General features: G+C 41.3%; 1 protein-coding gene across 8 annotated transcripts in view; it reads left to right on the forward strand.

Annotated features, from left to right (window-relative positions):
- Positions 1 to 27,379, forward strand: part of NAA16 (N-alpha-acetyltransferase 16, NatA auxiliary subunit) — an 85,838-nt gene that overhangs the window by 15,989 nt on the left and 42,470 nt on the right. For 5 of the 8 annotated variants that reach the window (XR_011378777.1, XM_070048746.1, XM_002712969.5 and 2 more), the window contains 3 exons: positions 7,633 to 7,786; positions 12,883 to 13,002; positions 16,575 to 16,670. Coding sequence is in view for 7 of the 8 variants with exons in the window: in XM_070048746.1 (XP_069904847.1) it covers positions 7,633 to 7,786; positions 12,883 to 13,002; positions 16,575 to 16,670 (370 nt within the window). In the remaining variant the exon portion in view is untranslated. Of the gene's footprint in view, positions 1 to 7,632; positions 7,787 to 12,882; positions 13,003 to 14,042; positions 14,070 to 16,574; positions 16,671 to 27,379 lie in introns of all 8 variants that reach the window. The other 3 variants (XM_008260015.4, XM_017343502.3, XM_051850027.2) reach the window with 1 other exon arrangement.

A 27,379-nucleotide genomic window follows, 5' to 3' on the forward strand; every position in this document is an offset into this window, starting at 1 on the left:
CCCAGCTGTTTTTGTTTAATAAAGGCTCTTCAGATTGCTGTAAGCCTCTGGCTGATTTCCAGAGTTCTGAAGTTGATTCTGATAGATTTTTGCCAGTTCTTTCAGTGCCTTTAATGGAGGAATAAACTTTTGGAGGTCTGTATTCTACCGTTTATGCTGACATCATTGTATTTTCTTGAAGAAAATTCTTTAGTTTGACAGATTATTTTAAAAAATAAAGTATCTTTTTGTTTGAAAGGTTAGCCAGACTATAATTTACATCCTGATGTGAGGGAGTTTTTTCATTTATTGACTTTTAAAAAAGATATATTTATTTGAAAGGCAGAGTTAACAGAGAAAGACAGAGAATGATATCTTCAGTTTTCAGGGTACCCCCCCCCCCCCAATGGCTGCAACAGCCGGGACTGGGCCAGGACAGAGCCAGGAGCCTGGAATTCCTTCTGGGTCTCCCAAATGGGCCCTCTTCTGCTCCTTTACTTAGCAGGGAGCTGGATCAGAAGTGGGGCAGCTGCTACTCAAACTGGTGCTCATATGGGATGCCAGTGTCATAAGCAGTGGCTGAACCTGTCAGCCACTCAAATAATTCCTGTTTTTTTTTTTTTTTTTTTTTTTTTTAAGAGTTATTTTACTTGAAAGTCACAGTTACACACACAGAGAGAAGGAGAGGCAGAGAGAGAGTCTTCCATCCGCTGGTTCACTCCCCAGATGGCTACAACGGCCGGAGCTGCGCCAATGTGAAGCCAGGAGCTTCTTCCAGGTCTCCCATGTGGGTACAGGGGCCCAAGGCTTTGGGCCATCATCCACTGCTTTCCCAGGCCATAGCTGAGAGCTGGATTGGAAGTGGAGCAGCCGGGTCTTGAACCGGTACCCATATGGGATGCCGGCACTGCAGGGCGGTGGCTTTACCCACTATGCTGTAGTGCTGGCCCACTCAAGTAATTCTTAATTCAGCTGACAGTCCTCTACGGCCCCCATCTCTGTTTTAGATATGCTCTACCAGTTTTCTCCATGATAGATTAGTGTATAAATCTCTTAAGTATTTGAACATCCCTTGTTTCCGATTCTTCTATGGTTAAGCATATAGTTAAATCAATGTTTTTGGTTTTTTAAGTAGTTACACCTTTAGGGAATATGTATTTATACTTTTGTTTCTTATGCTGAAAACTACTTGTAGTATTTCCTTCCTCTCTGCTTTATAATAATGTGAGGCTACTGAGACATATCTCCTGGTTCTCTCTCCAAATGGCTGCCACAGCTGGAGCTGGGCCGATCTGAACCCAGGTGCCTGGAGCCTCTTCCAGGTGTCCCATAGGACAGAGGCCCACTTGGGCCATCTTCTACTGCTTTCTCAGGCCATAGCAGAGAGCTGGATCTGAAGTGGAGCAGCTGGGACTGCAGGAGGTGGCTTTACCAGCCACAAGGGTTGGCTCCGAGGCATGTATCCTTTATCTATGCTCTTTTCTGTAACTCCTAATTTCTTTCTTTTTAAAGATTTATTTATTTGAAAGGCAGAATTAGAGAAATCAAAAGAGATCGAGATCCCTTCATCCACTGGTTTACTACCCAAATGACCACAACAGCCAGAGCTGGGGCAGGCCATAGCCAGGAGCCAGGAGCTTCTTCGGGGTCTCCCATGTGGGTGCAGGGGCCTAGGACCTGGACCATCTTCTACTGCCTTCCCAGGCCATAGTGGAGAGCTGGACTGGAGGTGGAGCAGCTGGAACTGGAACTGGCGCCCATATGGGATGCCAGCATGCAGGCGATGACTTTACCTGCTGTGCCACAGTGATCCTTGTATCCCCCAATTTTTGTTAACTTTGATTCATTGTTACATTGTCAAGGTTGATAATGTTTAATTTTTGTTTTGCAACAAATTCTTATTTTTTTGGTCTATAGGTTGACTTTAAAAAACTTCTTTAGATTAACTATTCACAATAATTTACAAAGTATAGAGAGTTACTTTTCATCCAGTACTCTCCAGTGACAATATTTTACATAACCATAGATATTGTCAAACCCATGAAATTGATGTTGGTACAATATTAATACCTCAGGTACAGATCCTGTATGGATTTCACAGGTTTTTACATTGTATATAACGTTATGAAATCTGCGCCCACTTGGGAGACCTGGAGGAAGCTCCTGGCTCCTGACTTGGATTGGCTCAGTTCTGGCCGTTGTGGCCATCTAGGGAGTGAACAAGCGGATGGAAAACCTCTCTCTGTCTCTGCCTCTCTGTAACTCTGTCTTTCAAATAAATCTTTAAAAACAAAAATCAAAAAACATTGTGAGACATAAATGTCTGAGCCCTTATATTTCTGAAAATGTCTTTATTCCATCCTTGGACTTGTTAGCTTAGATGATATAGATTTCTATGTATAAAATCATCTCAAAAGTGCCTAATGTTCTAGTGTTGTCCATAAGGAGTCTGATTCCTGGCTGTTACTCTTTTAAGTGATTTGTTTTGTTTTGTTTTTCCCCCCTGGAAGTGTCTTTTTTATTTTTTGTGTTCTGAAACTTTATGCTGATTTTTAAATCATTGCTCTAGGTACTTACTGGAACTTTTTAGTCAGAGAAAATGGTTTTTGAGCTCCCAGATTTTATCCTGGATTTTCCCTTTGACCACTTTTTCTGTGTTTTACTCTGTTTTGAAGACTTGGAAATTTAATAGTACCCTTGTAGATTGCCTCCTTTTTGTTCCCTTAATTTTTATCAAGTCTTCCTTTGTTCAACTTTATGCACTGTTATTTGACTTGGCTTGTCATAAAATTTTATTTAAAAATCATATATTAAAGTTAATCCCTTTTTGATGAATAGTTCTATGAATTTTAATCCATGTAGATTCGTGTAACCACCATCACCACCACAGAGGCAGATGAGTTTGCTTTTAATCCTTTTACTGAAATTTTTGTCAATTGTTTTAATTTTAAAGGGTTTTTATGGTGCAGGTTGTCTTTTCTGTCTTTTCTTTCCCCGTTGACATTAAGTTCTCTGGGATTGTACTTTTTTTTTTTTTTTTTTTTTTTTTGACAAGCAGAGTGGACAGAGAGAAAGGTCTTCCTTTTTCCATTTGTTCACCCTCCAATGGCTGCTGCGGCTGGTGCACTGCGCTCAGCCGAAGCCAGGAGCTAGGTGCTTCTGCTAGTCTCCCATGTGGGTGCAGGGCCCAAGTACTTGGGCCATCCTCCACTGCACTCCCAGGCCACAGCAGAGAGCTGAATTGGAAGAGGAGCAACCGGGACAGAATCTGGCGTCCCGACCAGGACTAGAACCTGGGGTGTTGGCGCCGCAGGCGGAGAATTAGCCTGTTGAGCTGTGACGCCGGCCAAGGGATTGTACTTATTGTGGAGAATAATGCTTTTCTTTTCTAATTGGATAGGTTCCTGAGAAATAGGGTGTTCTACTCATGTTAGCTACAACGTTGAGGAAATGGTGTGAGACTCAGGTCACATACTGAATTTCTTGTTTCTCTCCCAGTCTTGGGCTCCATATTTAATTCTGACTTCTGTTTATCTGTCATTTCCTAATCTTGCTATCTTTACTTAGATTTTTAGCTTTTTATCTCAAAGAATATTCTATTGAGACTAGTTCTTTGTCTTTATCTAATCAAGTCCTAACCATTATTGCTGCCTAAACATTTATATTCATTTGTTTGGACATACTTCTGTTGAGTAGATAACTAGGAATAAAGTTACTGGTTTTATGGTAAATGTACATTTAACTTTTTAATAAACTTCCCAGTTTTCCAAAATAACTAAGCCATATTACATTCTCAGAAGGAATGTATGGTGGTTTAATTTCTACACAGCTCCATGTTTTTGTTTAGTTTTTGGTGAAGGCATCTTAGTGGAGTGTACTTGTATTTTAAATTGCATTTTCTTAATCACTAACGATATTGAGCATTTTTAAAGTAAGCTTTTTAAAGTAAGTACATTTTTAAAAGTTGAAAGAATGACAGAGATGGAGAAACAGAATCTCTTGTCTGCTGGTTCACTCCCCAGATATTCCCAAAGCTGGGGCTGGACCAGACCACAGCCAGTAGCCAAGAGCTCTATCCTGGCCTCTCATGGTTGGTAGGAACCCAAGTACTTGGGCCATCGTTTGTCTCCAAGTTACATTAGTGGGAAACTAGATTGAAAGTGACAGAAGGGCTGGCGCCCTGGCTCAATAGGCTAATCCTCCGCCTAGTGGCGCCGGCACCCTGGGTTCTAGTCCCGGTCGGGGCGCCGGATTCTGTCCCGGTTGCCCCTCTTTCAGGCCAGTTCTCTGCTGTGGCCCAGGAGTGCACAAGTCCTTGGGCCCTGCGCCCGCATGGGAGACCAGGAGAAGCACCTGGTTCCTGGCTTCGGATCAGCGCGGTGCACCGGCCACAGCACGGCGGCCGCAGTGGCCATTGTGGGGAGAACCAACAGAAAAGGAAGACCTTTCTCTCTGTCTCTCTCTCTCTCTCTCACTGTCCACTCTGCCTGTCTTTAAAAAAAAAAAAAAAGTGACAGAAGGGTGCCCAGGCACTCTGATATGAGATGCAGGCCTGCCAACCGACTGAATCATAACACCTGTCCCATTATCTTGTTCCTATTAGCCATTTTGACCCATATATTTTTTTTAAAGATTTATTTATTTGAAAGAGTTACAGAGAGAGGTAGAGACAGAGAGGTCTACCATCCGCTGGTTCACTCCCCAGATGGCCACAATGGCTGGAGCAGCGCTGATCCGAAGCCAAGAGACAGGAACCTCCTCTGGGTCCCCCATGTGGGTGCAGGGACCCAAGGACTTGGCCATCTTCTATTGCTTTCCCAGGCCATAGCAGAGAGCTGGATCGGAAGAGGAGCAGCTGGGACCAGAACCGGCGCCCATATGGGATGTCAGTGCTTCAGGCCAGGGCATTAACCTGCTGCGCCACAGCACCGGCCCCTTGACCCGTATTATAATTGTGTTATTTGTCTTACAGTTGGGTTGTAAGAGTTTTGGATATTTTGGATACAAGTTCCTTATCAACCATATCTGCAATGAATTATTTTCTCCCATTCTGTACCTTATACTTTGATTTTATTAAAGGTCTGTTTTCAAGAGGAAAAGTTTTAATTTTTTTAAAGATTTATTTATTTTGAAAGTCAGAATTAGAGAGACAAGAGTGTTCTTCTGTCTGCTGGTTTACTTCCCAGATGGCTGCATTGACCAGACTGAGCCAGGCCAAAGCAAGAGCCAGAAACTTCCCCCGGCTATCCCACGGGTGCAGGAGCCCGCGCAGTTGGGCCATCTTCACTGCTTTTCCCAAGCCATTATCAGGGAGCTTAATTAGAAGTGGAGCAGCAAGGGGACAAACCAGTGCTCATATGGGATGCTGGCATTGAAGACAGTGGCTTTATCCTTTACGCCACAGTGCCAGCCCCGAAAAGTTTTAGATTTTGATGCAATTCCATTTGCTATTTTCTTCCATGCATGTGATCACAAAGATTTTCTCTCAGTCTTCTAACTAATTTTACAGTATAGCACTCGCAGTTAGGTCTCTGGTATTTTATTTTTTAAAAATTTCTATGGAAGGCAGACAGAGACAGTTCTTACATCTACTGGTTTACTCAGCAGATGCCCATGATAGCCTGGACTGGGCTGGAGAGCCAGGAGCCTAGACCTCAGTTGTGAGTTTCTTACATGGGTGGCAGGGAGCCAAGTACTTGAGCCATCACCTGCCCAGGATATGCATTAACAAGAAGATGGAATTGGAAGTAGTGCTGGGACTGAGACCCAGGTACTCTGATAGGTGATACAGGCATTCCAAGTAGAAAGGCCAAATATTCAACCTCTGTGATCCATTTTGAGTTAATTTTTGTATATTATATGATGTGAATATAGGGTTATTTGATGATAATCAATTGTTAGAATGCATATTTTCTGTTTTAAGATTAATTTATTTGAAATGTGGAGTTACAGAGAGAGGGAGAGATGGAGAGAGATCTTCCATCTGCTGGTTCTGTCCCCTATATGGTGAGGGTGGAGCTGGGGCTGGGGCTGGGCCAGGCCCAGTCCAGCAGCCAGGAGCTTCATCTGGGTCTTCCAGCTGGGTGCATGGGTTCAGGAAGTTGGGCCATCTGCTGCTGCTTTCCCAGGTGCATTAGCATGTACCTGAATCAGAAGTGGAGCAGCTGGGACTTGAACCGGTGCCTATATCGGATGCTGACACTGCAAATGGCAGCTTAACCTGCTGTGCCACCACGCTGGCCCTTCCACGAGCTTTTTAAAATTTTTTTAAGAATTTATTTCAAGACCTATTATTCTGTTGCACTGAACTATGTATGTTAGTCCTTATGGCTATGCCATACTGCTTTCATTACTGTGGCTTTATAATAAATTTGAAATGTGAAATGTATTTCCTTTTAGCTTTCTTCTTTTGGCTGTTTCAGGTCCTTTGCATTTCCATATGATTTTTTTTTTTTTTTTTTTTTTTTTTGACAGGCAGAGTGGACAGTGAGAGAGAGACAGAGAAAGGTCTTCCTTTGCCGTTGGTTCACCCTCCAATGGCCGCCGCGGACGGTGTGCTGTGACTGGCGCACCGTGCCAATCCAAAGGCAGGAGCCAGGTGCTTCTCCTGGTCTCCCATGGGGTGCAGGGCCCAAGGACTTGGGCCATCCTCCACTGCACTCCCTGGCCACAGCAGAGAGCTGGCCTGGAAGAGGGGCAACCGGGACAGAATCCGGTGCCCCGACTGGGACTAGAACTCGGTGTGCCGGTGCCCCAAGGCGGAGGATTAGCCTAGTGAGCCGCAGCGCCGGCCCCATATGAATTTTATAATCAACTTGTCAAAATATTTTAATAGTGATTGCTTTGAGTTTATAGTTCAGTTTGGGGAGAATTTCCATCTTAACAATATTGAGTGTTTTGTTTTATTAACATCATTCAATGTCTTTCCATTTATTTAGATCTTTAATATCTTTTTATTGTTGTTTTTATTTGAGAGGCAGAGACAAAGATCTCCTATCCTTTGGTTCACTCCCCAAATGCCAGAAGGTTGGGGCTGGGCCACTCCGAAGCTGGGAGCCAGTAACCCACTCAAGTTCTGTCATGTAGTTGGCAGGAACCCAGCCACTCACCTGCTTCCTCCCAGGAGGCACGTTAGGAGTTGGGACTCAAATTCAGGCACTCCAATATGGGATTTAGATGTCTTAACCTGCTAAAATAAACACCTACCCACTTATATCTTTAATTTTTCTTGTATATTTTATAGTTTTGTAAATGAAATTATTATTTTATTTTGGGGTTGTTCATTATTAGTATATAGAAATATAATTGATTTTGATATGCTGCTTGCTTATTCTGTGATAATAACTCCTTTAAAAGTGCAGTAGTTTTGTTTGTTTTGGTAGATTCCTTTGGATGTCAACCATTTTTATATGTGGATATTAGAATTGTTGGCTTCTTCATTTGACCATAGAAGTCTCACAGAAGTTTCACCTGTTTCATTTGTTTTAAAGGATGTATTAATCTGTGCTGTAAATCACTCCTCTGTTTATAACTGCTTGTGAGTTGCTCTCTGAAATCTGTGTGAATGATTCCTGGGAAAGCAGTTTAACAAAAGATTTGCAACTTCTTTATATAATTATGCAAGTAAGGTAATTTGCTCTTTTTTTTTTCCAGATTCCTCCCAATAAAGTAGACTATGAATACAGTGAACTCATATTGTACCAGAATCAAGTGATGAGAGAGGCAGATCTATTTCAGCAGTCTTTGGAACATATAGAAATGTATGAGAAACAAGTATGTGATAAACTTCTTGTGGAAGAAATTAAAGGTAAATTGAATTGTTTTTAGTGATCTCAAAGGAAAAAACTGTATTCTTTTCTAATAGATAAAAAATTATTTTTACTGTTTATCAGGCGATATAAGCACATTACACCATTTTTTAAAAAAATATTTATTTGAAAGGAAGACTTTGCAGAAAGAGAGAGACAGAGATCTTCCATCCTCTGGTTCACTCCCCAAATGGCCGCAACGGCTGGAGTTGGTCTGGTCCAAAGCCAGGAGCTTCTTTTAGGTCTCCTACATGGGTACTGGGTCCCAAGGACTTGAACCATTTTCTGCTGCTCTCCCAGACACAGTAGCAGGGAGCTGGATTGGAAATGAAGCAGCTGGGACTCGAATCAGCACCCATATGGGATGCTGTCATTGCAGGTGGTGGCTTTACCCACTACACCATAATGCTTGACCTCTAAGCCATTATTACTTAATTTAAGTGTCGTAACAACCCTGTGATATAGTTGTTACACACATTTTAGATATGGGGATCTGACAAACAGAAATTAAATGACTTGCTCAGAATTGCATAGCTTAGTAAACTGGGTGGTTCTGAATTTGAGTCCAGATTCTATTTTCTCTCTCTCTCTCTCATTTTTTAAAAATGTGTATTTGCTTATTTGAAAAGCAGAGTTACAAAGAGGGGGAGAGATGGAGAGAGAGCTCTTCCATTCACTGGTTGACTCCGCAAATGACTACAATGGCAGGAGCTGGGCCATGCTGAAGTCAGTAGGCAGGAACTCATTGTGCCATAATACTGGGCAGCCCTAGGTTCTATTCTCTTCAGCAGCATATTGGTACACTGCCTTCTTAGTCCTCAAAAAGTTCATGGAAAATGACTATTAGGGAAAAACAGTGCATGGGTTTCAAACATTTTTGTACCAAAACAAATTTTTAATTCCATTTCTATGAGAATTTTTTAAGAGATTTATTTTATTTATTTGAAAGAGCAACAGATAGAGGAAATAGAAGAGGTCTGAGAGAGAGATTGATCTTCATTCACTGGTTCACTCCCTAAATGACTGCAATGGCCAAGGGTGGGCCAGGCCAAAGCCAGGAGCCTAGACCTCTTGTTTAGGTATCCCACATGAGTGACAGGAGCCCAGTTCCTTGGACTATCTTCCACTACTTTCTCAGACATATTAGTAGGGAGTCAGATCAGAAGCAGAACAGCCAGGATTCAAACCAGCGCTTCAGTATGGGATGATGGCATTGCAGGTAACCTGCTGCACCTCCACACTGGTCCCTCTATGAACTTTAATACATAAGCAGATCCATATATGCTTACGTTCATATGCGGTAAATACAGAGAACAGTAAGTGATGACACTTGGGGTCATCATGAAAGCAGGAGGCATTTTCATTATGGACTCGTTATAAAGGAAGGAATCCCTAAACTGTTAATCAACAAAAGCTTAGAAGTTTTTCTCAGAACTTTGCACATCAGTTACCCATTCCCCCGAGCATCCACCTAGAATAATCATTAGTTTAGAACTAAAGTTTCATAGAGTTGAAGGACTTTGAAAACAATAAAAATAATAACATTTTACTCTTCTATGTTTCAGAATTTGGTGATTGCTTTAAACTGCTTTGTTTCGGCTGGCGCCACGGCTCAATAGGCTACTCCTCCGCCTGCAGCGCCAGCACCCTGGGTTCTAGTCCCGGTCAGGACACCGGATTCTGTCCCGGTTGCTCCTCTTCCAGTCCAGCTCTCTGCTGTGGCCAGGGAGTGCAGTGGATGATGACCCAAGTGCTTGGGCCCTGCACCCGCATGGGAGACCAGGAGAAGCACCTGGCTCCTGCCTTCGGATCAGCGCAGTGCACCGGCCGCAGTCTGCTGGCCACAGTGGCCTTTGGAGGGGGAACCAACAGAAAAAGGAAGACCTTTCTCTCTCTCTCTCTCTCTCTCTCTCTCTCTCACTCTCTCTCACTGTCCACTCTGCCTGTCAAAAAAAAAAAAAACCCTGCTTTGTTTCATTTAGTTTTCCACTATTTTAAGGAGAATACTATGTACTGTTCCCATTATATAGTTGAGGAAACTGAGGCTTAAGAGAGATTAAGGACTTGTCTGGTGTACCCATTGTTTTAAATGGCAGAGTTAGTTTCTAAACATTATCAACATATTTTGATTTCACAGCTCCCCCACTTTTTTTTAGAATACACTTTATTATTCAGAATGAGTTTAGGTTTACAGTGAAAATTGAGCAAAAGTTACAGAGGATTCCCAAATGTCCCCATGCTCTGTACACCCCCAGCCTCTCCCACTGTCATGTTCTTTGGGTTTTGACAAAGGTATGATATAATCTACCATTATGGTGTCATGCAGAATAGTTTGTCTAAAAGTTCTCTAAGCTCTACCTGTTCATCCCTCCCTCCCCTCAACTCCTGGCAACCACTGACCTTTTTAATATTCATAGTTTTGCCTTTCTAAAACATCATGTAGTTGGAATCATACAAGAGCTTTATTGCGTTGGCTTCTTTACCTTAGTAATATGTATTTAAGATTCCTTTTGTCTTTTCATGAGCCTTTACTTTTTTTTTTTTTTTTTTTTTTTTACAGAGTGGACAGTGAGAGAGATGAGCCTTTACTTTTAACTACTCTACTTAATTACTTAATTTGTACTTATCTTTTTAAAAAAGATTTATTATTTGAGAGGCAGAGAGAGAGAGGTAGGTCTTCCAACCACTGGTTCATTCCCCAGATGGCTATAATGGCTGGAGCTGTGCCAATCAGGAACCAGAAGCATCTTTCCCAGTCTCCTACGTGGGTGCAGGGGCCCAAGGACTTGGACCATCTTGTACCACTTTCTCCCAGGCCTTAGGCAGAGAGCTGGATAGGAAGTAGAGCAGCTGGGACTCGAACCGGTGCCCATATGGGATGTCGGCACTGCATTACCCACTTTGCCACAGTGCTGGCCTCTCTTACTTGTTAATGTATAGTGTCTTTAGACTTAGTTTTTATTTTTTTTAAGATTTTTAAATTATTTTTAAAGATTTATTTATTTGAAAGGCAGAGTTACAGAGACAGAGAATCTTTGATCTGCTAGTTCATGCCCCATGTGCCCACAACAGCCAGAATTGTGCCGATCTGAAGTAGGAGCCAGGAGCTCCTAGCATCTCAGGCAGTAGCTTTACTTGGTATGCTACAATGCTGGCCCCTAGTTAAAAATCCTGCAAATTACTTAATAGCCACATTCATTCACATGTGTGTATTGCTAATAAGAGTAATTTGGGCCGGTGACGGGGCTCACTTGGTTAATCCTCCGACTGTGGCACCGTTTCTAGTCCCGGCTGCTTCTCTTCCAGTCCAGCTCTCTGCTGTGGCCCAGAAGTGCAGTGGAGGATGGCCCAGGTGCTTGGGTCCCTGCACCCGCATGGGAGACCAGGAAGAAGCACCTGGTTCTTGGCATCGGATCGGCACAGCGCTGGCCATAGCGGCCATTTGGGGAGTGAAACAACGGAAGGAAGACCTTTCTCTCCTCCCACTGTCTATAACTCTGTCAAATTAAAAAAGAAATACGTTTGAAAAATAATAAGTAATTTGGAGGCCATAAATGTTACATATATAGCCAGTGTTCTGTTTTATTTTTATTTGAGAGGTAGAGTTACAGACAGTGGGAGGGAGAGACAGAGAGAAAGATCTTCCATCCACTAGTTCACTCCCTAAATTCCTGCAATGGCTGGAGCTGGGCCGATTCAAAGCCAGGAGCTTCTTCCAGGTCTCCCACGCGGTTGCATGGGCCCAAGTGCTTGGGCCATCTTCTGTTTTCTCAGGCTATAGCAGAGAGCTGGTTAGGAAGAGGAGCAGCTGGAACTAGAACTGGTGCCCATAAGGGATGCTGGCACCACAGGAGGAGGATTAACCTTTTCCACAGTGCTGGCTCCCTCTATATTCTTAATAGAAAGAGTTTACAATATTATTTTCTAATTTTTCAGTGAACTTTGCATGCCTTTGTCTTTTGTAGTCATTAGCTTGTGACCATTGAGATCCTTAACAATAAAGTTAGAGGTTTTCATTGATTTTACTCCATTTATTTTGTGATTATGTACATGTACTTACTTGTCCTGCATATTCCTCTAATAATAATGTTTATTTCATAGTGGTAACAGATAATATATTTTTGGAAATGAAAAATATGCTGTTGTTTATTATATCTAGGGTAGGCAGGGTAAAAACTAGACTGGCTAGAAAATAATTGCAGATGAATGAGGGTAAATCTTAACAGTGTTTACTTTAGCAAGCCACTCTCTTGCTTAAGATCAGAAAGCTGGTAAGTTGTGGAACTGTTCAGTCCTGCGCAGGGGCTTGAGAGTATTTAAGTACTGTAACAGTATATAAAAACTATGGTAATATGCTGCCTTCTCCAACATGATGAATGCTAAAATAGTATTACTGAAGACATTTCCTAAGCTTAGTGGTTTGAAATAGATTCTTTGCGGAATGGAAGTTGAAGTTTATTCTTTTTTGAGAATCTCTCTTGTCTTGAGTTAGGTGGGCTTTCAGTTATATCAGAGAGGTTCCTCATTCTGTGCACCTACTTTCAGTTTGTGTGGGTTATTAGAGGTGACCCATAAAAGAACATAACTTGTGTGGTTTCTTGCTATGAAGCAGTATTCAGTTTTATTTTACTAACACTTCATAAATCTTAGTGACCTGGAAAGGAAATTATAAGAATTGAATGGAGGATTATTATATGAACTGATTAAAGGTACATCCAATTTTGAAGTAGGAAGTTAGTGATATTTCATTCAAATTATTTGGCAACCTAATTTTGCTGTGTGTGTATTGGAAGGAGTGCTTTGATTACTTCAAAAAGCCCGTAAAAATGTAACAGATTGTTTTTTCTAACAAATTAACATCTTACATCTTACATGTATATTTGGAAAAGCGCAAAAAAAGGAATGTGGACTGTTGAGGTGAAGGCTCGTTTCTAGAGGCAAGCTGTGTATTAATCTATGTAAATAAAGTGCAACATATGCAGGGGGAGCACAGTGTTCTGTCTTTCATAAACATCTATTCAGCAATAATGCTTAGTGAAATTACAGGACATTTAATGTTTAAGTAAAGTGAATATGACTTTAAACTTAATTTTAGGGGAAATACTGTTGAAATTGGGAAGATTAAATGAAGCCAGTGAAGTATTCAAAAACTTGATTGATCGGAATGCAGAAAATTGGTGTTATTATGAAGGCTTGGAAAAAGCTCTCCAACTTAGTATGTAATGATTTTTCTCTTCCTTCTCTTAACTAATGTTTGAATTATAATGAAATGCAAAGTTATAATAATACTTGAGAACAGGTAACTTAAGCATTAGTATTTATTTTTCCTTTTAGTAAAATTATAGGTTAAACATGAGTGAAAATGACTTTAAATATTTATACTTAAGTGGTAAGCTCATACAGATAATTTTAGTTTTGTTGATCCATTAAAATCCTATCATTTTAGCTAGAGAGATGGGGAAAAAATGAATATTTGTTTCTAGGAAATGTTACAGTCATTTAATGTTTTTAAATCATTACAGACCTGTTACCTCACCTCTAAACCTAAGAATTGGGCCAAAGAAACCTTGCCGAGGGTATGTAGTGTATAGCATTGGCATGAAAATTATTCTGTGAATTTCAAACTAGGGCAGTTTGCATAGAACAAATGTTAATCATCATCTTTGGAAATTAGATAGTTTTGACCCTTTTTAGAAATCTAGAGTGTTATTCCAAATTTTCCCTAATATTTTCATAATTAACTGTTGGTGGGAATAGTTCCTAAAATCATTTCACTCAGGAGTGAATAGCATGCCGGAACGAATTATGAAACTGGCTTGAGGATGTTGAACAGCATAATTTCTAAATATGAAGTATGATAAATAGGTAATTACTTGTATTCAGTTATACAGTATTATGAGCTATGAAAAGAGTTTGTTAAATTCTAGTCATTATTTAAATGAGTCCAAGTGTTCTGCTTAATATTTAGATTTTGGTATCCCAAGTTGTTAAAAGTATTTTTATTTCCTTAACTAGCTATTTTCAAGAAAATGATTAAATTTAAAATATTGATTAGATTGGTGATCTGGTAAAAACAAAGTCATAATGCCTAAAGGTTGAAAATATGAGATAATTGATTTCCTTTAAAGTACTAGTTACATTGCTAGTAGTAATAGTTAAGTGTTTTTAATATACTGATTATAACATTCTGTCAGGATCCTGGTTACTGTGAAATGCATTGATTTCAAACTAATGAAAGTACTTTTATTTTTTTAGGTTCCTTAGGACCTTTTCTCCCCCATGGTAAGTTCTGGAGCTCCAATTTGTGACTTCACATAGGGCAATGTAATGCTATATTTGTCTTCATGTTAATTTAACTACATTTATAAGACTTGTTATATCTAGGGTAGTGGAGATTTTTGTTTTTGTTTTTACTTAACAGTTTGCCATTTTTTAGGATAAATATGAGAACTACTATTTTTTAATATATGCAATAGCTTTCACATAAATTTTAATATAAGGGTACTTAATATTTCATAATGTCTTCAGATCATTAATAGAATGTGAGAATTGTTTTATATATCTCAGTTTTAAAATATAATCACAGTGGAGCTCCAAAACATATTATTGGGGGAAGGAATGAGTCTACACACAATCATACTTTACCTTTTAAAGTATGCTGTTTAAGATCTTGAAAGTAAACACTACATTTACTATGGAAATAATGTATTTGCTAGTACCAGAGGTTATTCTCGTATTTTTGTAATCTGAATTAAAATCTGTTTAGTTAAAAAATGGGTTTGTTTGCTTTGTCATAAAAAATTTTACTGTAAATTGTTTCTGTTGCTTCTGTATAATCATGTAAATTCTTTGTAGATTTTATATGAATTATTTTAGAATAATGAACTGCAGCCAGATCTTACTCTGCAAAGTATTGCAGACAAACATAGATTTTTTTGTGTGTTTTGCTTTTTTTTTTTTTGACAGGCAGAGTTAGAGAGAGAGAAAGGTCTTCCTTCAGTTGGTTCACCCCCTAAGTGGCCGCTACGGCCAGTACGCTGAGCCGATCCGAAGCCAGGAGTCAGGTGCTTCCTCCTGGTCTCCCATGTGGGTGCAGGGCCCAAGCACTTGGGCCATCCTCCACTGCACTCCCTGGCCACAGCAGAGAGCTGGACTGGAAGAGGAGCAACCGGGACAGAATCCAGCGCCCTGACCAGGACTAGAACCCGGGGTGCTGGCGCCACAGGCAGAGGATTAGCCTAGTGAGCCGTGGCGCCGGCCTGCTTTTTGTTTTTAAAAGATTTATTTATTTATTTGAAAGGTAGAGTTAGAGGCAGAGGCGGGGTGGGGGGGTAGGTCTTCCATCTGCTGGTTCACTCCCCAGATGGCTGCAACAGCCAGAGCTACGCCAATCTGAAGCCAAGAGTCAGGAGCTTCTTCCAGGTCTCCCACGCAGGTGCAGGGGCCCAAGGATTTAGGGCATCTTCTGCTTTCCTAGGCCGTAGCAGAGGGCTGGATCGGAAGTGGAGCAGCTGGGACTAGAACCGGCGCCCATATGGGATGATGGCACTGTAGGCGGTGGCTCTAACCGCTATGCCACAGTGCTGGCCCCAGACAAACATAGTTACATAGAAGAATTGTTGCAGACAAACATAGTTTACATAGAAGTCCTCTATGCAGAGCTATAAAATAGGTGGTTCTTAATAGCCTTGCCTCTTTTCCTGCTGGACTGTGTTCTTTTAACTTTTTATTTGTTGAGTTCTTTATTTAGTAGCTCTATTAAGCCTTTGACTATAAAGTGTATTAAAAATAATGTTATCTCAGAAAATTAAAAAATTTTTCACAAGATGATTCTTGGGAGGGAAGATATAGCTACTATTAGGAAGTGGGTTTTTTTTTTTTTTTTTTTTTTTTTTTTTTAAATTTTATGTATTTGAGAGGTAGAGTTATGGACACTGAGAGGGAAAAACAGAGGGAAAGGTCTTCCATCCACTGGTTTACTCCCCAAAAGGCCTCAATGGCAGAGCTGGGGCAGTCCGAGGCCAGGAGCTTCTTCCAGGTCTCCTGTGTGGGTGCAGGAGCCCTAGCACTTGAGCCATCTTCTACTGCTTTCTTAGGCCATAGCAGAGAGCTGGATTGGAAGAGGAGCAGCCGGGACTAGAATTGGCGCCCATATGGAATACTGGTGCTGCATGCGAGAGTTAAGCTAGGCCCTAGGAAGTGTATTTTATATTGAGAAAAATGATTACCACTTTAAAGAATCTGAACTAATGCAGTCCTTTATAATGGAGTCTCTGTTGGAGATTTTAAATGTCAAAACTACAATAGAAATTTAGTTCACCTTTTAAACTATGAAACATTTGTAGTCATGATCCTGAATTGTTGCTTCGTTAGGCCTAATCAATAGGTATTAAACACTGTATGAAGGGGGAGCATAAGTAGGCTTAAAGTGTGTACATAAGGTATGTTATACAGGATATAAAAAGGATTTACTTTTTCATGGATAGTGTACGAAGGGAAGTACAGTATATCTTGAGTCTGTGGCTTGATGTATCTGATTTTGAATTTGATATCAAACCTTTTGTGATGAAAGAAATGTTGAATTTCTCTGGAGATTGGGTTTAATATGATGATTTATTAATAACAGTATTTTCTACCTGAGTTTAAAGGGTCTTGCATGCAAAAACTGAGAACAGCTTTACTATTAATAATGTAATTTTTATTTATAAGAGAATGTTTAAAGTTACTAGCATTTTATTATAAATAAGTTTAGTTGCTGTGAATCTCACATATATTTGCTAATAACAGGCACTTTAGAAGAGAGGCTTCAGATTTATGAAGAAATTAGTAAACAGCACCCGAGAGCAATTTCACCTAGAAGATTACCTTTGAATCTTGTCCCAGGTAATATTACGATATGTTTTGTGAGACTAAGAATTTGTTGAAATTACCAACTGCTATTTGTATTTTAAAAATTTGTTGCTGGTACAGAGTTTACATCTATAACAGTCTTGTGGGTGAGAGTTTGATTAGTTGAGTGTGTAGCTGCAGTTTGTTTTAAAGTAGCAGAAATTATCTGTATAAAACTGTTTTCTTAGTTGACTTAAAAAAAATACTTGGAAGGTAAATTAAATTCCCTAAATTGATGACAAATTATATACGAAGTATTACAATTTAAGTGGTGGAAGTTTTAAAGTTAAATCTTCTTTGTAGAGCATCAATTCAAGTAAATCATTGTGAGGTCTTTGTGTTTACCACAATGTTTTAAGATAAGAACATCACCATTCCTTTTGAAGACCTCCTGCTCAGAGTTGACCACTTTGCTTATTTTTAGTTTTTATCACACCATTGCTTTTTACTTACAGGGCTCCAAATTACTTTTACTTTAAAAAACAAACTGGTGTAATACTTTAAATAAATTGGAATACCGCGGTATATATTCTATGATATGCTTTTATTGTATATTGTATTCATGACCTTAAGCCAAGTTGTTGTATATAGCTGAACTCTGATTTGCTTTTGGGCTGTATTAGATGGAAGAGAATATATTAGTTCTACACATAGTTAACATCTTTGTTGATGATCTTATTTTAAAAAGTATGTTTTTGTTGGGTCTTCTTTAATTTCAGTTTTTAAATGCTACAGATTACGAATTGAGACTTCTTTTGACATTTACTTTGATACAATTCAGACTGCAGAAAGCTAATAAAATCTTTAAAAAAAATCTGTATTCCAGAGAGTGTAAGTGAGGTTGAATAGATTTTCTAATACTTTTTCATTTGTTTATTTTTAAAGATTGATTTATTTGATGGGGCTGGTGCTGTGGTGCCCTAGGTTAATCTTCCATCTGTGGCACCGGCATGCCATATGGGCGCTGCTTCTAGTCCCAGTTGCTCCTCTTCTAGTCCAGCTCTCTGTGGTGCCCTGGGAAAGTAGTAGAAGATGGCCCAAGTGCTTGGGCCTCTGCACCCGCATGGGAGACCAGGAAGAAGCACCCGGCTCCTGGCTTCGGATCAGCGCAGCTCTGGCCGTTGCAGCCATTTGGAGAGTGAACCAATGAAAGGAAGACCTTTCTCTCTGTCTCTCTCTCTCACTGTCTGTAACTCTGTCAAATAAATAAATAAATAAATCTTAAAAAAAAAAAAGCTTTATTTGAAAGAGTTAGAGAGGGAGAGACAGAAAAAGTGAGATCTTCCACCTGCTGGTTCACTCTCCAGATTGCCGCAACAGGCAGAACTGAGCCAGGCCAAAGCTAGGAGCCAGGAGCTTCATCCAGGTCTCCCACGTGGGTTACGGGGGCCCAAACACTTGGGCCATCTTCTACTGCTTTTCCTAGGCCATTATCAGGGAGTTGGATTGGAAGGTGCCCATACAGGATGCTGGTATCACAGCAGGCTGCTTTACCTCCTATGCCACAACACTGGCCCCTCTAATGCTTGTTCAGATCATTGGGTTATAAGTTTTATTTTTATCATAAGATTTATGATAAGGTTTTTCAAAGAGTTTTTTTTTTTTTTTTGACAGGCAGAGTGGACAGTGAGAGAGAGAGAGACAGAGAGAAAGGTCTTCCTTTGCCGTTGGTTCACACTCCAATGGCCGCCGCGGCCGGCGCGCTGTGGCCAGTGCACCGTGCTGATCCGATGGCAGGAGCCAGGAGCCAGGTGCTTTTCCTGGTCTCCCATGGGGTGCAGGGCCCAAGCACCTGGGCCATCCTCCACTGCACTCCCTGGCCACAGCAGAGAGCTGGCCTGGAAGAGGGGCAACCGGGACAGAATCCGGCGCCCCGACCGGGACTAGAACCCGGTGTGCCGGCGCCGCTAGGCGGAGGATTAGCCTAGTGAGCCACGGCACCGGCCTTTTCTTTTTTAAAGAGCTAATTTATTTATTTGAGTTAAAGACAGTGAGAGGGAGAGACAGAGAAAGGTCCTCCATCTGCTGGTTCACTCTCCAAATGGCTACAATGGCTGGAGCTGGGCCAATACGGAGCCAGGAGGCTTTCCTCGGGTCTCCCATGTAGATGCAGGGGATCAGGTGCTTTGGCTTCCACTGCTTTCCTAGGCCATAGCAGAGAGCTGGATCTGAAGCAGAGCAGCTGGGACCAGAACTGGCACCCATATGGGATGCTGGTGCCACAGGCAGAGGATTAACCTATTGTGCCACAGTACTGGCCCCTCATTCTCTTGAAAAATATATGAAATCTGTCTTAGAGATGTGTTGAATTATATAGTAGCTAGGAATTCATTTTAAGTTTATTTTATGTATTTCAAAGGCATGTAGACAAATCTTCCATCCATTGGTTCACTCACCAAATGCCCATAACAGCCAGGGCTGGGCCAGGCTGAAGCCAAAACCCAGAACCCATTCCAGCTCTCCCATGTGGGTTCAGGGGCCCTAGCACTTGGACTGTCTTTGACTGCCTTCCCAGGCTATAGCAGTGAGCTGGAAGTGGAGCAGCCAGGACTCAAACTGGCATCCATATGTGATGCCAGCACTGTAGGTGATGGCTTTACCTGCTACACCACAGCGCTGGGCCCCAAGCCCAGGTATTCTTAAATGGGGTGTCACCGTCCCAAGTATCAATCATCTTAACCATTGTGCCAAATGCCCATCCTAGGAATTCACTTGAAAAATTGATTTTCTGCTGATTTCATTTCCACAGGTGATGACTTGTATTTTTCTGATTCTTAGACTTCAGAGAGCATATTTCCGTAAAACTTTCTAGGACAATAGATTTGGTAGGCAGGGTAAAAGTGTGCTGGGATATTATTAAAGAAAGTTTAGAAAACTCTAGAAACACAGCTGTCAGGTTTCTGCAGAGCTTTTTGATACACATAAGTATGTCAAAGAGTTCATGGGTAATAGAATTAAATGCTAAGTTTATTTTGGTCCACAAAATTTGAAATCTATGCATACACAATTTTTTCCTAATACTAGTTTTCTATGAATTTTTTTTAAAAGATTTATTTATATATTTGAAAGGCAGAGTTACACAGGGACAGACAGAAATCTTAAATCTGCTGGTTCATTCACCAGATGGCCTCAGTGGCTGGTGCTGAACCAGGCCAAAGAAGCCAGGAGCTTCATCTGGGTTTTCTACAGGGATGGCAGGTGCCCAAGTACTTGGGCCATCTCTTCAGTATACTTTCCTAGGCTATTATATTAACAGCCGGATGGGAAGCCGAGCGGCTGAGACTTGAATTGACACTCCCATGGGATGTCTGCCTCAAATGGCAGCTTAAACACTGCCACAATACCAGTCCCTTCCATGAACTTTTTGAAGCCCTCCTCATGTGTAGTGTGAATTTTCAAGATGGAATATACTGTACAGGGAAGAGCATTTTACTGATAAAAATGTTGTATGGAAGATACTTAGGCTCATTGTGTTCTTTAATTACTCCTTTTCTTTCTCCTTTTAAAAGTAGCTTTTTTGAAATATTCACATGATATGTTATCAGAAATTCATAGAAATGCTTATTATGAAAACACTGCATAGGTTGCAAAATTTGTACCAAAAATGTGTTTTTTTAAGATTTATTTCTATGTATTTGAAAGGTTGAGTTACAGAAAAAGAGAGGGAGATACAGATCTTTCATCTTGCTGGTTCACTCCGCAGATAGCCACAAGAGATAGTGCTGAGCCAAGTCAAAGCAGGAGCCTGGAACTGCATTCAGGTCTCCCATGGGGTGGCAGGGGCCCAAGTATTTGAGCCATCTTCTGCTACTTTGCCAGGTGCATTAGCAGGAAGCTGGATCCGAAGTGGAGCAGCCTGGAGCAGCCGGAAATCATGTTAGATATGCGCTCATGGGATGCTGGCATCATAGGCAGCATCTTAACCTGCTCTGCCATGGGGCCAGTCCCAATATCAAAGCTTTTAAAAGGTCTTTCCCATTTTTAGATTTAAAAGGCTGTAATAGGGGCCAGCACTGAGGTGTAGGGGGTAAAGCCGCCATCTGCAGTGCCGGCATCCCATATGGGTACTGATTTGAGTCCTAGCTGCTCCACTTCTGATCCAGCTCTCTGGCCTGGGAAAGCAGTAGAAGATGGCTGAAGTCCTTGGGCCTCTGCACCCGCGTGGGAGGCCTGGAAATGCCTTCGGACTCCTGGGTTTGGATCAGCACAGCTCTGGTCGATGTGGCCATCTGGGAAGTGAACCAACAAATGGAAGACCTCTCTCGCACTCTCTCTCTGCTTCTCTGTAACTCTGCCTTTCAAATAAATAAATAAAAGTAAATCTTTTTTAAAAAAAAAGCTGTAATACAGAGCAGTAAACATAGTAGAAATCCTGGGGAAATTCTGTATACTATAAAGCATTAAATACTGTGGAAAAAAAATGCAGTGATTCGAGCTACTTTTCTTTCCTTTTTTTTTTTTTTTTTTTTTAAAGAAAAAGTTATTTATTTGTTTGAAAGAGTTACACAGAGAGAGGAGAGGCGGAGAGGCAAAGAGAGAGCTTCCATCCTATGGCTCACTCTCCAGTTGGCCGCAATGGCCAGAGCTGCGCTGATCCGAAGCCAGGAGCTTCTTCCGGGTTTCCCACGTGGGTGCAGGGCCCAAGGGCTTGGGTCATCTTTTACTGCTTTCCCAGGCCATAGCAGAGAGCTCGATCAGAAGTGGAGCAGCTGGGTCTCAGGGCATTAACCCACTGCGCCACAGCGCCAGCCCTTAAAGCTACTTTTCAAAATAACTAGTTAATTATTCTTCATAGACAAAGGGGTGGAGAGAGGTCAGGAGACAGCATAGAGTGCTAATTCAACTTGATCCATTATTTAAATAAATTTCCAGTGAATCAGAAACAGTGTTATCTTGATGTTTATGCTGATCAATTTAGTAATGGATTTTGGGGGGGGGGCATCTTTTTAAAAAAAGATTAATTATTTGAAAGGCAGAATTACAGAGGCAGAGAGAGAGAGAAGCAAGAGCAAGAGCAAGAGAGATCGACATCTACCATCTACCATCTGCTGATTCACTCCCCAAATGGCCACAATTGCTGGAGCTGGGCCAATCTGAAGCCAGGAGCCTGGATCTTCTTCCTGGTCTCCCATGTGGCTGCAGGAGCCCAAGAATTTGGACTATCTTCGCGTGGACCATCCCACGCCATGACAGAAAGCTAGATGGGAAGTAGAGCAGCCAGGATTCGAAGCAGTGCCCATATGGAATGCTGGCAGTATAGGTGGCTTTACCCACCAGGTATGCCACTGTGCTGGTCCTAGAACACCTAGAGTATACATCTAGAGATTAATTAAGTATATCTATGCAGTGAGATAACCTGTTTTGTGAACTTAATGCTAAATAAACTTGGAATGATTGGTCTTTTTTCCTTTAAATAAAGTCTAGTAGGTGCTAAAGAATTACTATGAAATAACTAGGAGGAAGGGAGCCAGTTTATTTTTTGGAAAGGTTTTTTTTGTATATCTTAAGAAAATTATGAAATGGTTAAATAGGAAGTAATTTTGGGATACGGTGTGTGACTGAACAGTTGAGCAGCTGTGTGCAGGCTTCTTGCTTAGATAGTATCATAGGGTAACAATGGGTCCAAAAGGGGTTATAAGTGAATTCTTTTTACTCTCCTCTGTCCACCAAATTCACTTTCCTTGAGACAGCAGTTATTATCAGTTGATGGTGTATTCTTCCAAAAACATGTTGTGTATATACAAGCAAAAATGTGTGAGAGGTTGATGTACAGCTTCCCTTTTTACTGCCCTCTCACGCACCCCCCCCCCCTTTTAAATGAAAGTGATAACGTGGATTGTTCTGCATCTGCATTTTCTTTTTACTTACCTCTGTATTTGAAGATGTCCTCTATCAGCACATAAATAGCTTACTCACACACTCATAGTTGCACAGTCTCACTAACAGTTTAATGGGAGAAGAGGCTTTCTGTGTTATGGGGAAATGAGAGTTGAGTACATTGTCTATTGTCTCTTTTTCTTAAAGACTTATTTATTTAAAAGGCAGAGTTAGGGAGAGACAGACAGATCTTCCTTGGACTGGTTTACTCCCCAAATGGCCACATGGCTGGGGCTGTACCATTCCAAAGCCAGGAGACAGGAGCTTCCTGTGGGTCTCCCACATGCCCAAGCACTTGGGCCAGCTTCCGCTGCTTTCACATGCACATAAGCAAGGAGCTGGATTGGAAGTGGAACAGCTGGGACTTGAATTGCCGCCCATATGGGATGCTGGCGTCACAGGAAGCTGCTTATATGCCACAGCGTCAGCCTCAGTACGTTTTTTTTTTTTTTTTTTTTTTTTTTTTTTTTTTTTTGACAGGCAGAGTGGACAGTGAGAGAGAGAGACAGAGAGAGAAAGGTCTTCCTTTGCCGTTGGTTCACCCTCCAATGGCCGCCGCTGCAGCCGGCGCACCGCGCTGATCCTGGCAGGAGCCAGGAGCCAGGTGCTTTTCCTGGTCTCCCATGGGGTGCAGGGCCCAAGCACCTGGGCCATCCTCCACTGCACTCCCTGGCCATAGCAGAGAGCTGGCCTGGAAGAGGGGCAACCGGGACAGAATCCGGCGCCCCAACCGGGACTAGAACCCGGTGTGCCGGCGCCGCAAGGTGGAGGATTAGCCTATTGAGCCACGGCGCCGGCTAGTACGTTATTTTTTAAATCAAATTTGCCAGTGTCATCTGAACAGACCCAAGACAGTTGACCAAGAAGAGGAATTCAGACGTGAATTCTCACAGGAAGATAAAATGCTAGTTTGGCAAAGCAGGATTTATTTAAGTCCAAAACATCATGCAGCTATAGCCAGGAGGGGGGGCTCCAAAAGGGGCAGACCCAAGAAACTGACTGAAGTAGAGTGTTTTTTTTTTTTTTTAATTTTTTTTTAAACTTTTATTTAATGCATATAATTTTCCAAAGTACGACTTATGGATTACAATGGCTTCCCCCCCATACCGTCCCTCCCACCCACAACCCTCCCCTTTCCCACTCCCTCTCCCCTTCCATTCACATCAAGATTCATTTTCGATTATCTTAATATACAGAAGATCAGCTTAGTATACATTAAGTATGGATTTCAACAGTTTGCTCCCACACAGAAACATAAAGTGAAAAATAATAGATGATTTTTTTTAAATGATGATGAAATCAGAGCAGACCTATTGTCATGTTTAATCCCAGTGAGAGTCAAGTTGGGAATTGATAATTTCTTTTTTTTTTTTTTTTTTTTTTTACAGAGGATCAGTTTAGTATGCATTAAGTAAGGATTTCAACAGTTTGCACCCCCATAGAAACACAAAGTGAAATATATTGTTTGAGTACTCGTTATAGCATTAAATCTCAATGTACAGCACATTAAGGATAGAGATCCTACATGAGGAGTAAGTGCACAGTGACTCCTTGTTGATTTTACCAATTGACACTCCTGTCTATGGCATCAGTAATCTCCCTATGCTCCAGTCATGAGTTTCCAAGGCTATGGAAGCCCTCTGAGTTCTCCGACTCTTACCTTGTTTAGACAAGGTCATAGTCAAAGTGGAGGTTCTCTCCTCCCTTCAGAGAAAGGTACCTCCTTCTTTGATGACCTGTTCTTTCCACTGGGATCTCACTCGCAGAGATCTTTTGCCAGAGTGTCTTGGCTTTCCATGCCTGAAATACTCTCATGAGCTCTTCAGCCAGCTCCGAATGCCTTTAGGGCTGATTCTGAGGCCAGAGTGCTATTTAGGGCATCTGCCATTCTATGAGTCTGCTGAGTATCTCACTTCCCATGTTGGATCACTCTCCCCTTTATTTACTCCATCAGTTAGCGTTAGCAGGTACTAGACTTGTCTATGTGCTCCCTTTGACTCCCAGTCCCTTCACCATGACCAACTGTGAACTGAAACTGATCACCTGGAACAGTGAGATGGCATTGGTACATGCCACCTCGATGGGATTGAATTGGAATCCCCTGGTATGCTTCCAACTCCACCACTTGGGGCAAGTCAGCCTGAGCATGTCCCAAATTATACATCTCTTCCCTCTCCCATTCCCACCACCATGTTCAACAGGGATCACATTTCAGTTAATTTTCAACACTTAAGAATAACTGTGCATCAATTACAGATCTAAACCAGTCATATTAAGTAGAACAGATAAAAAAACTACTAAGAGGGATAATGTATTAAGTTGTTCATTAACAGTCAGGGCTATGCTGATCAAGCCACCATTTCCCATAGTGTCCACCTCACTCCAACAGGTTTCCCTCTTGGTTTTCAGTCAGTCGTCACCGATCAGGGAGAACATATGGTATTTGTCCCTTTGGGACTGGCTTATTTCACTCAGCATGATGTGTTCCAGATTCCTCCATTTTGTTGCAAATGACTGGATTTCGTTGTTTCTTACTGCGGTATAGTATTCTAAAGAGTACATATCCCATAATTTCTTTATCCAGTCTATCGTTGATGGGCATTTAGGTTGGTTCCAGGTCTTAGCTATTGTGAATTGAGCTGCAATAAACATTAGGGTGCAGACCTCTTTTTTATTTGCCAATTTAAATTCCTTTGGGTAAATTCCAAGGAGTGGGATGGCTGGGTCGAACGGTAGGGTTATCTTCAGGTTTCTGAGGAATCTCCAGACTGACTTCCATAGTGGCTTGACCAGTTTGCATTCCCACCAACAGTGGGTTAGTGTCCCTTTTTCCCCACATCCTCGCCAGCATCTGTTGTTGGTAGATTTCTGCATGTGAGCCATTCTAACCGGGGTGAGGTGAAACCTCATTGTGGTTTTGATTTGCATTTCCCTGATTGCTAATGACCTTGAACATTTTTTCATGTGCCTGTTGGCCATTTGGATTTCCTCTTTTGAAAAATGTCTATTGAGGTCCTTGGCCCATCTCTTAAGTGGGTTGTTGGTTTTGTTTTTGTGGAGTTTCTTGATCTCTTTGTAGATTCTGGTTATTAACCCTTTATCTGTTGCATAGTTTGCAAATATTTTTTCCCATTCTGTCGGTTGTCTCTTCACTCTCCTGACTGTTTCTTTTGCAGTACAGAAACTTCTCAATTTGATGCAATCCCAATAGTTGATTTTGGCTTTGACTGCCTGTGCCTCCCGGGTCTTTTCCAGAAATTCTTTGCCTGTGCCAATATCTTGAAGGGTTTCTCCAATGTTCTCTAGTAACTTGATGGTGTCAGGTCGTAGATTTAGGTCTTTAATCCATGTTGAGTGGATTTTTGTGTAAGGTGTAAGGTAGGGGTCTTGCTTCATGATTCTGCACGTGGAAATCCAATTTTCCCAGCACCATTTATTGAATAGACTGTCCTTGCTCCAGGAATTAGTTTTAGATCCTTGATCAAATATAAGTTGGCTGTAGATGTTTGGGTTGATTTCTGGTGTTTCAATTCTGTTCCATTGGTCTATCCATCTGTTTCTGTACCAGTACCATGCTGTTTTGATTACAACTGCCCTGTAGTATGTCCTGAAATCTGGTATTGTGATGCCTCCGGCTTTGTTTTTGTTGTACAAGATTGCTTTAGCTATTCGAGGTCTCTTGTGCCTCCATATAAATTTCAGCACCATTTTTTCCAGATCTGAGAAGAAGGTCTTCGGTATCTTGATTGGTATTGCATTGAATCTGTAAATTGCTTTTGGGAGAATGGACATTTTGATGATATTGATTCTTCCAATCCATGAGCATGGAAGATTTTTCCATTTCTTGGTATCCTCTTCTATTTCTTTCTTTAAGGTTTTGTAATTTTCATCGTAGAGATCTTTAACGTCTTTGGTTAAGTTTATTCCAAGGTATTGATTGTTTTTGTAGCTATTGTGAATGGGATTGATCTTAGAAGTTCTTCCTCAGCCATGGCATTGTCTGTGTATACAAAGGCTGTTGATTTTTGTGCATTGATTTTATACCCTGCTACTTTGCCAAAATCTTCTATGAGTTCCAGTAGTCTCTTAGTGGAGTTCTTTGGGTCCCCTAAATACAGAATCATGTCATCTGCAAAGAGGGATAGTTTGAGTTCTTCCTTCCCAATTTGTATCCCTTTAATTTCTTTTTCTTGCCTAATAGCTCTGGCTAGAACCTCCAGAACTATATTGAATAGCAGTGGTGAGAGTGGGCATCCCTGTCTGGTTCCAGATCTCAGTGGAAATGCTTCCAACTTTTCCCCATTCAATAGGATGTTGGCTGTGGGTTTTTCATAGATTGCTTTGATTGTATTGAGGAATGTTCCTTCCAAACCCAGTTTGCTTAGAGTTTTCATCATGAACGGGTGTTGTATTTTATCAAATGCTTTCTCGGCATCTATTGAGATAATCATATGGTTTTTCTTCTGCAGTCTGTTAATGTGGTGTATCACATTGATTGTCTTGCGCACATTAAACCATCCCTGCATACCAGGGATAAATCCCACTTGGTCTGGGTGGATGATCTTTCTGATGTGTTGTTGCATTCTATTGGCGAGAATTTTATTGAGGATTTTTGCATCTATGTTCATCAGGGATATTGGTCTGTAATTCTCTTTCAGTGCTGCATCTTTCTCTGGCTTAGGAATTAAGGTGATGCTGGCTTCATAGAAAGAATTTGGGAGGACTCCCTCTTCTTCGATTGTTCTGAATAGTTTGAGAAGAATTGGAGTTAGTTCTTCTTTAAACGTCTGGTAGAATTCAGCAGTGAATCCATCTGGTCCTGGGCT

The sequence above is a fragment of the Oryctolagus cuniculus genome, chromosome 9, assembly GCF_964237555.1.
Source record: "Oryctolagus cuniculus chromosome 9, mOryCun1.1, whole genome shotgun sequence".
In the NCBI taxonomy this organism is placed as follows: domain Eukaryota; kingdom Metazoa; phylum Chordata; class Mammalia; order Lagomorpha; family Leporidae; genus Oryctolagus; species Oryctolagus cuniculus.